This window comes from Phymastichus coffea, unplaced genomic scaffold, assembly GCF_024137745.1.
Source record: "Phymastichus coffea isolate CEN01 unplaced genomic scaffold, Cenicafe_Pcof_1.1 PCOF00083, whole genome shotgun sequence".
Classification (NCBI taxonomy): domain Eukaryota; kingdom Metazoa; phylum Arthropoda; class Insecta; order Hymenoptera; family Eulophidae; genus Phymastichus; species Phymastichus coffea.
This window is the reverse complement of record NW_026706894.1, coordinates 103,320-115,597: the sequence shown is the minus strand read 5'-3', so window position 1 is coordinate 115,597 and position 12,278 is coordinate 103,320. Positions and strand designations below refer to the sequence as shown.

The following is a 12,278-nucleotide window of genomic DNA, read 5'->3' as shown; positions in this document are numbered from 1 at the left end:
AGGCTAAATAAAAAAATTTTTTAGAAAAATATTCGCAGCAATTTTTGTTTCCGACGAGAAGAGTAGGAGTCAAATGAGTAAAGGTTATTTATAATGCAATAATTATTTATTTGGTAGATATATGTGATATTTTATCAAATTGCATAATTATCTGTAGAAAAATATTTCTAACAAAGAAACTTAGAAGTTTCGGTAAAACTAGAGTTACGCAAATACTTGTTTTTTTTTCATCGAACGTTCGGAAGAAATTTGTACATCACTCTAAAAGTCGTCAAATATTCGTGAGTAAAAGTAGAGAAGAAAACTTTACAAATTTACACTTAAATACAATACACTCACACGTTCACACTCGCACTATTTAAATATCAGACTTTTCTAAGTACAGCTTATCGAACGTCACATTGCGAAAGCAGCGATTTTTATAATCAGACCAGAGTTTTCTTATCGTTTGTATGTATGTACAAAATAGAATAAATAATCAGTCGAAAGCGCAAGCGCTGCGTTCAATTAACATCGACTTCTTCGAGGGTGGCTATCAGATTGTCAAGACCAAGTAGGAAACCTTCCTCGTGATTGCCTTGTTGCCAATCTCGTCGATGAGTTAATTTGCAACCGGCCGGTACTTGGCACGTTTTTGCAAAGTCGATTAACCAAACACCGACTTTCCTGTCGTCGTAAATCATGAAAATACTGCTGCCAATCACCTGCAACAAAGCAGAGACATCGTTCGTTGTTGGCCTATGAATCACTCGGGAATCTCGTGCGATCGAGACAATAGCCAATTGGATAAGTCGAAAGAGGGGAAAAAAAAAAAGAAAGAAAAATCGTCAACACACCTCGTGAGTTTGGAAGTACTCCGATTGCTCGACCTTGAGCCTGAGTTCTCGCAGCCGATCGAGCAGCTGGTCTTTCATCTCGGGCTTGCCTTTGAGAAAGCGCCTCATCGTCTCGAGCACGTGTTTGTGATCCTTGACAGTCTTCAAATCTGTGATCGGCGGTATGCTAGGTAGCTTCATCGCCTCGATCCTGAAGCCGTGACTGCAGGTGGAGCTCTGTTGTTCCCGAAACTGCATGTAGCGCAGCTTGGTCACTGCACGCTGCTCGTGCTCCTCGACGGTAGGCGCGTTTGGGTCGACCGCGATCATCTTCTGGTAGAGATCCGGGCGCGCCGTCGTCTTCGACACTTCGGACTCGAGGAACGTGCGCGTGCCCAGCTTGATGTCCATGACGTGGGGCTCGTTGAATCCAAACAGCAGATCTTGCAGCTCGATAAAGGTCTCGCCCCGGTATTCCACTTCGCGGTAATACCTGCGCACCAAAGCGATCGTGGTGGTAACGACGAGCAATGGGCGAACGACGGACGAGCGACGGTTTCGTTGGCGCGACATCCAATTACCTGGGTATGCAGTCCTTGAGCGCCTGGTCCTTGCTCAGCGCCTCGTAAACCATGCGCTCGGTGTTCTCGGCGCCGCCGGTCCGCCTCTTCCAGACCGTGCCGGGACCCGCGGGCGCGAAGCTGTCCTTGTGGCCCGACAGCTGGAACCACGACTTGAGCCTGTTCTTCAGCAGGACGTCGCTCGCCGGCGCCGTCAGGTCCAGCGCGTTCTACGACAGAGCACGGGTTGGCAAGAGCTTAGCTTGGACGCGATCGCGCGCGGCGCTTGCCGTCGAGGGCCGACGCGTCGACTCACCAGTGCGAGGAACTTGAGCGACAGGTCTTCGTCCGGCATGGTGGCGTCGGACAGCACCAGCGGGAACTGCTCCAGCTTGTGCAAAGTCGCCGCGTCGGCGGGCGGCCAGTTCGGCGGCCCGGCCGTGCCGTTCGTGACGCCCTTCGCCGCTGCCGCTTGATCGCGCGCCAGCGCCACGTTTCTGTTGTTGTTGGCGAGCAGCATCTGCTTGGCGCTGCTCGGGCTCGAGCCCGCGCTACTCGACCTGTTGTTGCCGTGGTGGCTGTTGTTGCTGCGTCTCCACTGCCGGAAGGCGTTGACGGCCGAGTAGGTGCTCGCCGCTGCATCCTTCAGTCGGCGCTGCTCCTTCGTGTCTCTGGGCAGTCGCGACGCTGCCGCTGTCGACGTCTCCTTGCCGCTCGACGGCTGCAAAGGGCGAAACGCGAGGCTGGTTGAGAGCGTGTCGGCGAACGGGGCAAACGAGGCGAGCGGACGGCACGCCATTCGCGAAGGCGGAAGGGCGTGCAAATCTCGTCGGCAGAGCTTCGAAAGGTGACGTTGGAAAATTGGATGCGCGCGCGCGCGTTCGACGACCCATTGCCGTAGTTTGTTTTCGAATTGGTCGATTCGAGTGACCAGTCGAGCGTCCGTCGACGCCGAATCTCGCTGAACGCTCGTCGTTAATTATAGACGCACGACGACAATATTTGTACAATGAGAGTTGCGCGTGAGTCACGGTGAGACACGCTACCTGCTCGGCGTTCGCGCGGTTTACCGTAGCCCGGTCGACTGCTCGCGGAGTTGCGCAAAGGAAGATGCGATCGCGCGGTGGAGTGAGAGAGAGAGAGAAGGCGAACGCGCTCGCGAGTCGTGCGTCAATGCGCGTTGCCGATAAAAAGCGTGCCTCTCTCTCTCTTTCATCTCTCTCATCTTTTACAATTTGACTTGCTTATAAGACTGCTGTTTTTGCCAACTACACTCGATCCTTATTTCATATCGATCGAGCTACTGCATGCAGAAGCTGCCAATTCATTCTCGACCAAGAAAAGTTTACTTTATAGAAAAACCGTGATATAGGTCCTTGCTTCATTTCCGTTACACGATAACGTGTAAACAGCTTTGTACCCAAACTTAATTTTGTCAAACCAACTACTCTTGGTAAGAATGTTATACATACATAGTTATTTGTTTTAGCATTGGTCAACAAAACTTTGAAACTAATCAATCGATCAATTATTTTCTGGCTACTCGCTCGCTCATCGAAGGCCGGGAAACCGAACGACCTCTTCGTTTTTCGCTTCAATCTGCAGATTACGAGGAGATTGGAGATTGGAAATTGGAATCGGGACTCGTGCTCGCTTGGAGCTTGATTAGCGCGATTAGGAATCGAGGCAACGGCAAAAGTGACGCGCGCGCTTGGATTTCGAAAATCGAGAGCGAGCCCGTCGTGCATCAACCAGAGCCATTGTCCAAAACGCGAGCTTAGATCGTTCGAACGGTGACTTCAGGCGGCAAGCATTCGGAATACTTTCACGCGGCGAGATAGGAGGATACGTATGCCGATGAGGCGCCCATTGACACGGCTGGTCGGGCGGTTGATCGGACCGGCGATCCGTGGGGCGCGGGCACGATGTCACGCACGCGTTGGCGCCGCTGCGAGCGACAGTAATTGCACATACCTGCCGAGAGCGCGTCCGTATTCATAGCTCGCTTATCGGCAGCGCGGTCGCGCGCCGCAGATCGCTCGATGTGCGCGCAGTTTTTCGCGCAAAGCTCGCTCGATGTCGCGACCGTTCGTACGCGTGCGACCTATATGCTAAGCAACCTTAGGCGCGCACAGACGTCCAGAAGAAACAAATAGACAGGAGAGAGAGAGACAGAGAGATTACAAATGCTGATTTAAAAGCAGGAATAACGAAGAAAGAAAAATCAAACATTGCGCAACCTCGCTGACGCACACCTGATCCAATCTATTTATATGCAGTCGAGACATTTCGCCGAAAGGTCGGCGGCGCGCGTCGAATCGCGCAGCGGAGCGAGGTGCACGCTAGTGGCCTCGCGTGGCCCGTTCGCATCGCCGTGGTCGTTGACTCGCGCGCTTCCTCGAAGACGGCGCGACCGAGGGGACCGTCGGCGGACGCGCGATAACGTCCGCGCGCCGGATGCGAGTGCCCGCGGAGCGATCGAGCGTCCGGCTCCGGCCCGGAGAGGAAGCGCGCGCGCGCGCGACGATCGGCACGCGAGCCGCCGGGCGCGCGAGCTCCTCTCGCGGAGCTCGACCTCGGAGGCGCGTGCGCGCGCGCGCGGCACGCACGTGTGCGGCTCGCGCTGGGAAAGGGCCGCCGCGCGGTCTGTTCGCGCGGCGAGAACGGGCTCGGCGGGCTCCGACCCTATAAATAGCCGCGCGCTCCTTCCTCTCGGCGGCGGCCGCCCTTCCCGCGGAAGGCACTCCTGCGCGCGCGTTTCCCACGGAAAAGCGCCGCCGTGAACGCGCACACGCGCGACGCGGACCTCTCGGCGAGAGAGGCGAGAAGGAGAAAAGGAGAAAAGGAGAACGGGCTGCCGCGACTTTCTCGACTTCGGACTCTCGGCGTGACGCACGAGCGCCAGGAGAGCTCGAGGAAAGAGCTTAACGGTGATTCCGAAATCCCACGCCTACGCGCCCGGCCAAACTTTCGCGTGCGGCTTTTCAACGAGAGTTCGGCCGTTCGTTCTCGTCGCCGCGACGAATCGATGGCCCTCCTTCGTCCGATATTCTCTTTTCTGCACCGTTCGTCGCCTGGGGCTCGCGCATTAATAACGAAACGCCGCTCGGTCGCGCTGCCTGTTTTCCTCGAACGCGCGACGCGCGCGACACGCGCGACACGCGCGACACGCGCCGTCCCGAACTATGCGTGATTGCGTATTTATACGAGAGAGTGAGAGACAGAGTGAGAGGGAGAGAGGAAAAACGAACCTTGTTGAAATGAGACTGTAGAAGCTTCTCGTACTGATCTACCGCCCTAAGGCAAATACGCGTCGTGAAGGCCTCCATCCTCGCCGGGAGTGGAGCGTGACACACACTACTCGACATCCTCAATGTTTATCGGAACTCGCTTGCTCTTTTGTTTCCTTGGGCGCTGCTGCTCGGCGCATAACATGCAGCGCACGTTTTCCTCGGCCAAAGCACACCGTCATAAAAACAACGACGAGAGAGAAAGACGGAGGTTGACCTTTCGTCACAACCGCGCCTGCGATAATACGGGCGCACTGTCAGGGATTCGCAGCACTACTGGGTGGGTGGCGCCGGCGCACCACACGCGTGCGTGCTGCCAGAAGCCGAACTGGATCTCGCGCTGTCGGCCGCCGCGTGCGCGCACCGAAAGGACGTTTCGCTAACACTGTGCGTCCCCGCCTGCGCCTACCTTCTTTTATTGCCCCGCCGTCGCCGCCGCCGCCACCGCCGCCGCCACCGCCGCCACCGCCGCCACCGCCGCGCTACTGCCTCTCCCCTACTACTTGCTTTACTACTGTACTCCACTCTCTCTCTCTCTCTCTCGCGCGCGCGTTTGTTTTTTTTTCGCTCTCGCCGAGATAACTATTGTGAATTATCATGCGCCTGCTTTGCCTCTTCTCTCTCGCTCTCAACTAATGAGCTGATTGTCTCGTCCTGCTTTCGTTCCGAAGCAGTGATCGAACGGAGAGTACAGGTACGAACGCCAATGTCGACGAATTCCAGGCGGGCAAAACAACGTTCGACTGTGAGTTGGTTTCGTCTAGATCGCGAGCGATAAGAATGTCTGCGCGTTTAAAAATAACTGCGATACTGCTCGACGTAACAATAAAATTTTTGGTGGAAAGGATGCGCGAGACTGCCTCTTTCGGCCGCCGTCACTGCTCAATTTCAACCGACGCGATGCATTATATGCAAATAAACGATAATAGAAGGCTATAAAGTTTAGCTTTGAAAAATATGTTTACTCTGCAACAACGATAAACAATTTTTGTCGGCGCGAGAGAAAAGGAGAGCTGAATTTCATAATGACGATCGCGCTCGGCAGTCTCGCGCCTAATTATCAAACTCGCCGAAATGCCATTGCGCGAATATAGCGCTGCAGACAATCGCGCACGCTGAACGTCAGAGGAGAGAGAGAGAGAGAGAGAGAGTGATAAGCTTTAACGCGAGTATGATGAAAGCCCGAATCAGCTTTAACGGCGCCAAGGCGCCACTCAATAGCTTCTCCTACTTCTGGGTGAAAATAACTTGCCGACGTATCTCTCCGAGCTTAGCAACGTTATCCCCGGACGAGAAGTCTCGTCGGTCGGGGAGCAACGATCGTTGCCAAGTTGCCGTCGAAAACGACGCCAGAGTCTACACCTACTTCCGATTGCGCGCATCGCGCCTACGCTCTAACCAAGGCGTCGCGTTGTGCAACGCGTTCGTTATGTGCCTACTTAGCGAGCTCGCGAGCCCGTCTCGATACTCCATTGAGCCGCGAAGTCTCTTTACCCGCGGCGCGCGTCTCTTCGCGTATTCTCGCGTGAATATTCGATGCCTTTTTTCTCTCCCCGGATCCCATTCATGAACGCGATCGAAGACTCGTCGATCCCACTCTTGCGAGAGAAAAAGAGAAAAATGACGAAAAGCAGCCCATTTCGATTCCCGCCGCGCTACCGTTTCCAACGTCATCCAGTGCGCCGACTAGCCGAACGCGAAAGCTTCTCGAGAGAGTATTATTGGCGCTTATCGAATCGAAGAGCGTACTTGCAACTGGATAAAGGTCGCATCGAGCGCGTTCGCGTGAAGGAGGCATTTTCGTTATCGCGGCGGAACCAGAAATCAGGGCGACGACGCCGCGAGAGACGCGCCATTCTCGCCGAAGGCAAGTGTTTCCGGACGAGAGAAAGAAAACAATCGCAAACTCGCGAGTACAAATTAATAACAATCGAACGCGCGATTCGTCCCGGAAAAAAACCGCGACTTTCTTCGTCAGCGAGTTTTCCTTCGAATAACAGGCGCAATGAGTCGGTCCGCCTCCGTGTAAACAAAAAATAAAGAAAAACTGAAACGCGCAATTGTCAATGAGGAGCTGCGTTATCGCGTCGGCGTGACTCACGCCCGTACGCGGCGCGTTGCACTTTCTTCGTTGCTCGCGCGGCCGAATTGAATAATAGCGCGCGACTATCGACTCAGCGAAAGGATCTTTGTCCTCGCCGCGACAATGCGACAATGCTCGCCGGCGATGAATCAAGTCTTTCTCCCTGCCCCTCTCCGAGGCGAAAGCAGATCGAGCAACTCGCTCGCGTTTCCTTTTTCTTTTTTTTATTTTCGGCGCGTAATAAATTTATTACGCATTGTCTCGCGAAATTGGGTGAGGGTCGCGGCGACACTTGGCCGCGGCGCGACGAACTATCGGCGCGTCGCATAATTAGAAAGTTGCTGAGCGCGGCGTGGCACGTGTTGGCTCGTAAAATTTCGGAGGGATTAATGGCGCGAGGAAGCGCGACGCGCGTCAACTGTAGCCTCAACGCTCGATCATCGGGGCCGGTTGATTAACGCGCGAGAACACAGCGTCGTGCCTTTCAGCCGACGCGTTGCGTAACGCGCGAGCGCGAGATTTACATTTATACCGAGCGCACGCGCCGCTTATTATCGTTATCGTTATTATTATTGCGCTCCGGCCGCTTGATTTATTTGTGGACATAGTGTTTTATCGGATCGTCGCATCGGGCAATTAGCTATTTTCGGTTCGCGGCGCGGCTCCAAATAAAACGAGCGCCGTCTACCAGTTCTACAAGTTGCTCAAAATAAGAAATAACAAACGGAGGGAACTCCGTGGCGTCGCTTTCACGCGCTGCGTCGATTTGTTCGCCGAGCGCTGGAGCTGCAGCTGACGGAAAAACCGCGATCGTCCAGTTAATTGGCGCGACGACAGCACAAGCCTCTACCTTCCGAAGTAACGTCGCGTTAAATTCATCGGAACGGGCCGAGAGCTGGTTCCCCGATCGAAATGCACGCGAGGAGGAAAGTGGAAAGAAAAGCCAAAAATCAAAGGCAGCGAGCGTCCAACGAGTTTTCGAATCGTTGAGATTGCTTATTCGTGTCATTGTACACTTTGGCCAGGCGCCAGAAGCAGCGACGCTCGTCGACGAAAGCGGAACACTTCGTGGCAGACTGTTTGGCGACTCTGTATCTCCTCGGGAATCGAGAAACCATGCTCGCATCCTCGTCTTTCTTTCTCCTCGTTGGAACGAGCGCCCGAGCGCCTCGCTAATTAACATGTCGGAGGTCGACGAAATCGATGAATGGTCAAGTAGATAGTAGTCACCTCGGACATCGCTTCGATAAGCGAGATCGAACGTAGCTCGCCGATTGATAAGGAAAAACAACGCCTTTCTATTCGTTATTGCGCCACGCTCGCTGTATCGTCCAGTCGACAGCCTGTCTATCGCGAATCGACAGGATTAATCAGCATCTGTCCGTCGCTTCGCTTTCGAAGCGTTTATTTCATCTGGATCTACTAGCAAAGCCGTGGCGCCAATCGAAAGGGAAAAACAACACTGACCTTTCGAGCTGACGCTGACTCCGACACGGGTAACCTCGCGCAGCTGTCGTCAGAGAAGGCGAAAACGCCGGGACGAAAAAAATATTTCAAGTCTTCCTGAAGCAACGCCGCTGGAATTGCAAAAAATCAATTAGTTTACGCGTAAACGGCAGTCTCCGAAAAAGAAATTATCCCGTCTTGTGACCTGTCCGATTACATTCGAATCTGAGGCAAAACATCGAAAAGCTTCCGTCCGAGCTTCTCGATCTTTCCTAAATCTTTCAACGTAAATTACTCAAATGTTCAAGTCCTACCTTATAAAAGTTAAGCCATTCCGTTCGCCGTGCATTCATTTTCAAAAATGCTATTTTACTTCGGCTATCGGGTTCAAAGATTTATGCAAAATTAAAAAGCTCAAAGCTTATTAACGTTTTGCATCTAATCCGAAAGTAATCGAACAAACCGTTCGCGAGGTAGTCTTTTATCGCCGGAGGTTGTTATTTACAGATAAACTATTTATAATATTTTTTTAAGTCCAGCGCAGTCGCCTCAGGAAGACTAGAAGCTGAATTTATTTTGTTGCCCGACGTTTGACGTTTCAAGCTTCTCTGACGAAATCGCACGATTGCCGCCACGGCTCTGCTAATTGATCTAGAAGAAGCGCTGACGAATGAATCGATTGCAAATCCCATTTTCGTACGATTTTCGTTATTTTCTTTCCTCTCGCAAGAATACAAGCTCCGGAAGCCAAGCGGCCGTCATTTTGAAACCGACGGTACAGTAGTTAGGAGATCGAGGGCACAAGGCGCGCGAACGTTAATCGGACTCGGTGCTTCGAGTGTCCTCGCCAGCCCCTCGACGAAAGATGTATCTTATCGGTCAAAGCGCTAGACCGCGAGTCGGCAGGTGGGAGCACCTGTAACGCGAGTCACGCGACGCCGAGCCTTACTTAGCATACGCGTGCACGTCAAACGACGGGGAGACTTTTTATTTTCCCGTGCTTCCCGTGCTGATCGAATCGGCGGTCCGTATTTGTTTTTCGAGTCGACTGACAATTGCATCAAGAAAGCCTCTTTGCCCGCTGCAATTTGCGCTGGTATCGAGGCCGCGACAGAGGTGCCCCGCAGAAAACCCCTGGGTTTCTCCTTGCCGGACCACCTCGTCCGCGCTAACGGTCTATTTTTGAATACGGTTAAATAAGGATCCTTGAGGAGGCGGCGACTCGCGAAAAGCGCAAAAAGAGAATAGCGATCGGGACGAAAATAAGCACGGGCAAGCTTCGTCCTTTGTTCGCACGGCGACGCGGACGCCCGGCACGAGAGCAGACATAAATCCAGCGGGCAGAGCGTTCTGCAACCGGTTCTGCGGATGCGACGAGCGAGAGAGAGAGAGAGAGAGAGTGGCGCGCCTATCCCCGTCGAGCCGCACTACCGTTTTCCCTTATTACGTCAAAGAGGGCTTTGCGGGATCGATGCGTGACCCTCGAGGCAGGTGGCGACCGCTCCCACTCGAAGCAAGAGAGCGCGCCGTTGTCTCTGGGAGAACAATGGCGACCAGCCGACCGAGCGTGGCGCGTCTTCTTTCGGAAAGTATTTCCAAAAGCAATCGCGCAAGAGCCGATTGCTGTTCGAAATATCGTCTTCGCGCTCGGTCGCGGCGCCTTCGATAACGCGAAATACAAACGGGAATCGAGGCGGGCGAGCGGCCCAGAGCGGAACGTCGCGGCGAATGAAAAAAGAGGTGTAAAAAAAGGCCGGCGATGCTTCCTAAAAGAAACCCGATTTGCCGCGAGAAGCCGCGCGCTGAGTCCCGTCGGGCGATAGGTGCAATGGCAGAGTAATGAATGCAGCCGAAGCTCTTTACGTGGCGTGATCGCGTCATAAAAGGAGAACGCGGAGAAGGGGTGTGTCCGCGCGCGCGCGCATCGAGCATGACTGGCGATGCATCGTGCGCGCGCGCGCGCGGTCGCCGATGAAATACGTGACTTTTGACACGTAGATTCTCCCCCCTCGCCCCCCCCCCCTGCCCCACCGCTACCATCGACGCGTTTCCTGCGGCCAGATTACAGGCTCGCTCTTTTCTCGCTCTTTTCCGGTGCGCGTACTTTCGCCGTAACGGCTGTTTCGCGACGACACTTCGCCGCACGGCGATCCGCCGGAATTCATTCGCAAGGATCCGAAGACCGTCGCGGTCACGGGGGTCGTTGCGCCAACCACGATCGCATGACTCTTTCGTCTCCTTTCTTGCATTATGGTCGACTCTCCGTACACTCGTTATATGCGTCTAAATCAATATTTCCCTACATTTTTTTTCAATTGCTTTTCTAGTTCCAAAAGTAACAAGTCTACGGTTTTCAATATACGCGAAAAGCCTTTAACTTTGATATTATTTGATAAAAATAAGTAGGCAATGTTTTTTTTGACACTTGGTGCGCAAAGTGCATCTTTCCCGTATGCTCAGCGAGAAACTTGCATTAAAATTCGCACTTTTCACACGTCGTGTCAAAAAATACAATACGACACATATTCGGGACTCACTTCGCTCAAACGCCGCACGAGACAAGAATCTACTTTCCCGCACCTGTATCGTAATGTACTATTCCCGCACTTATATCGTAATGTACTACTTTGACGGTTATCGACTTTTTCTCAAACAATTGCAAATATTGCAAAACTTACAGTTTTGTGTTCAAAGTTTTACCATAGTGTTGCCGAAGGCTTTCTACATGGAAATTATCGATAAAATTCAACTGTCCGCCATTGAAGGCAGAACAAGTGGTGTATTTTAGTCCAAGAAGTGGCTCCTAAAAGTGCACAAGGAAACAATGCATCATGAAAAGTTGATGAATCGTTAATTAATGTAAGCACATTGCAAAACTAAATTTTTGCCCGCTAAAGTGGCTGCGTTTGCAAACATGATTATTTTTTGTGCTGAATTAATACGAAAATCATGCATCCTCTTTGTTTTCGCAATTTCTCGCTTGAGAAAAAATGTTCGTATCTTACGCGTAAATCTGTACATCGTAATTTCTCATTGGCATGTAGATTCATTATAGTTCAAGCATCCCAGTAGAAATGAATAGCCAATTCCCTCTGTCCGCCATACTTTTCTCAGAGTAAAACTTACATGCAAGTAGTCTACTGCTGGAGCCTAGAGATTTTTTTCAAATTAATTTTGTAATTGATTTTTCAATAGCTGCGATTTTGAACTTGATCGAACAATATGCCAAAGTTGCCATTTCGTTATTATAACCAAAATTGTTAATTTACAATTTTTTCTTGCTTGCAACTGCAAAACTAAATAGTCTCTATAAACTGTAGGTATGAGTAGCAGCCTGCTCGCATGTAAATTATACTTTTTGAGAAAAGTGGAGTGGGCAGGGGAAAGGGGGGAGATATCATTATCTGTATCAGTATATCAAGAAATAAAATCCATAAACACGAGTGTTTAGAATTGAGCACCTGGTAAATCGCAGATGGCGATCTCTGATAAATTTTTAAATCATATCAATATCTACAAGTTGATAGATCTTTGATGCGAACAGCTGATTGAATCTGCACTCGAAACGCGTATTTGTAGGTTGAACGTATACTTACATTACCAGCATCGAGCTATGACATATTTTATTATATGTACTGACATTTTTAGTAATCAATATGATTTTTACGAACGAAAGAAAGTATATAATTAATAATATATATAGGTTATGTATACTGTGATACTCCAGCGTATTATACGCAGTATAATTAAGTGTAGAATAAATCCATGACAAAAAGTTGTCCGAGACAGCGACAATGAAAATTTGTTTTCCAAATAATTTTCTCGAGATTGCCTCGATTAAACTAAAACTTTGAATGAAAGATGATAATACACTTTCAGGAAAGCTCTAATTAGCTAACTCATTGTATAATAATAAAATATTAATAATAATATCGTTTCAGTTTCCGCCAGGCTCCATAGCTATTTCGTGCCTACTCGCATTCGTGCCGCGACCACATTTGATGTCCACGCCGCAATATTTATGCGTAACCAACGCGCTCTATGAAAAAAGATAAACTGTCAAAGTAATGCGCTTTGTGATTTC

General features: G+C 51.1%; 1 protein-coding gene across 1 annotated transcript; it reads right to left on the bottom strand.

Moving 5' to 3' along the window:
* Positions 1-94: 94 nt before the first annotated feature.
* On the bottom strand, positions 95-5,039 carry LOC131668726 (inositol-trisphosphate 3-kinase homolog). The gene is made up of 5 exons (XM_058943121.1): positions 4,627-5,039; positions 1,692-2,096; positions 1,397-1,605; positions 837-1,308; positions 95-704 (listed from the first exon to the last, which is right to left on the bottom strand). The coding sequence occupies exons 1-5, from the start codon at positions 4,741-4,743 to the stop codon at positions 504-506; spliced, it is 1,404 nt and encodes a 467-aa protein (XP_058799104.1). The 5' UTR covers positions 4,744-5,039; the 3' UTR covers positions 95-503.
* Positions 5,040-12,278: the final 7,239 nt, after the last annotated feature.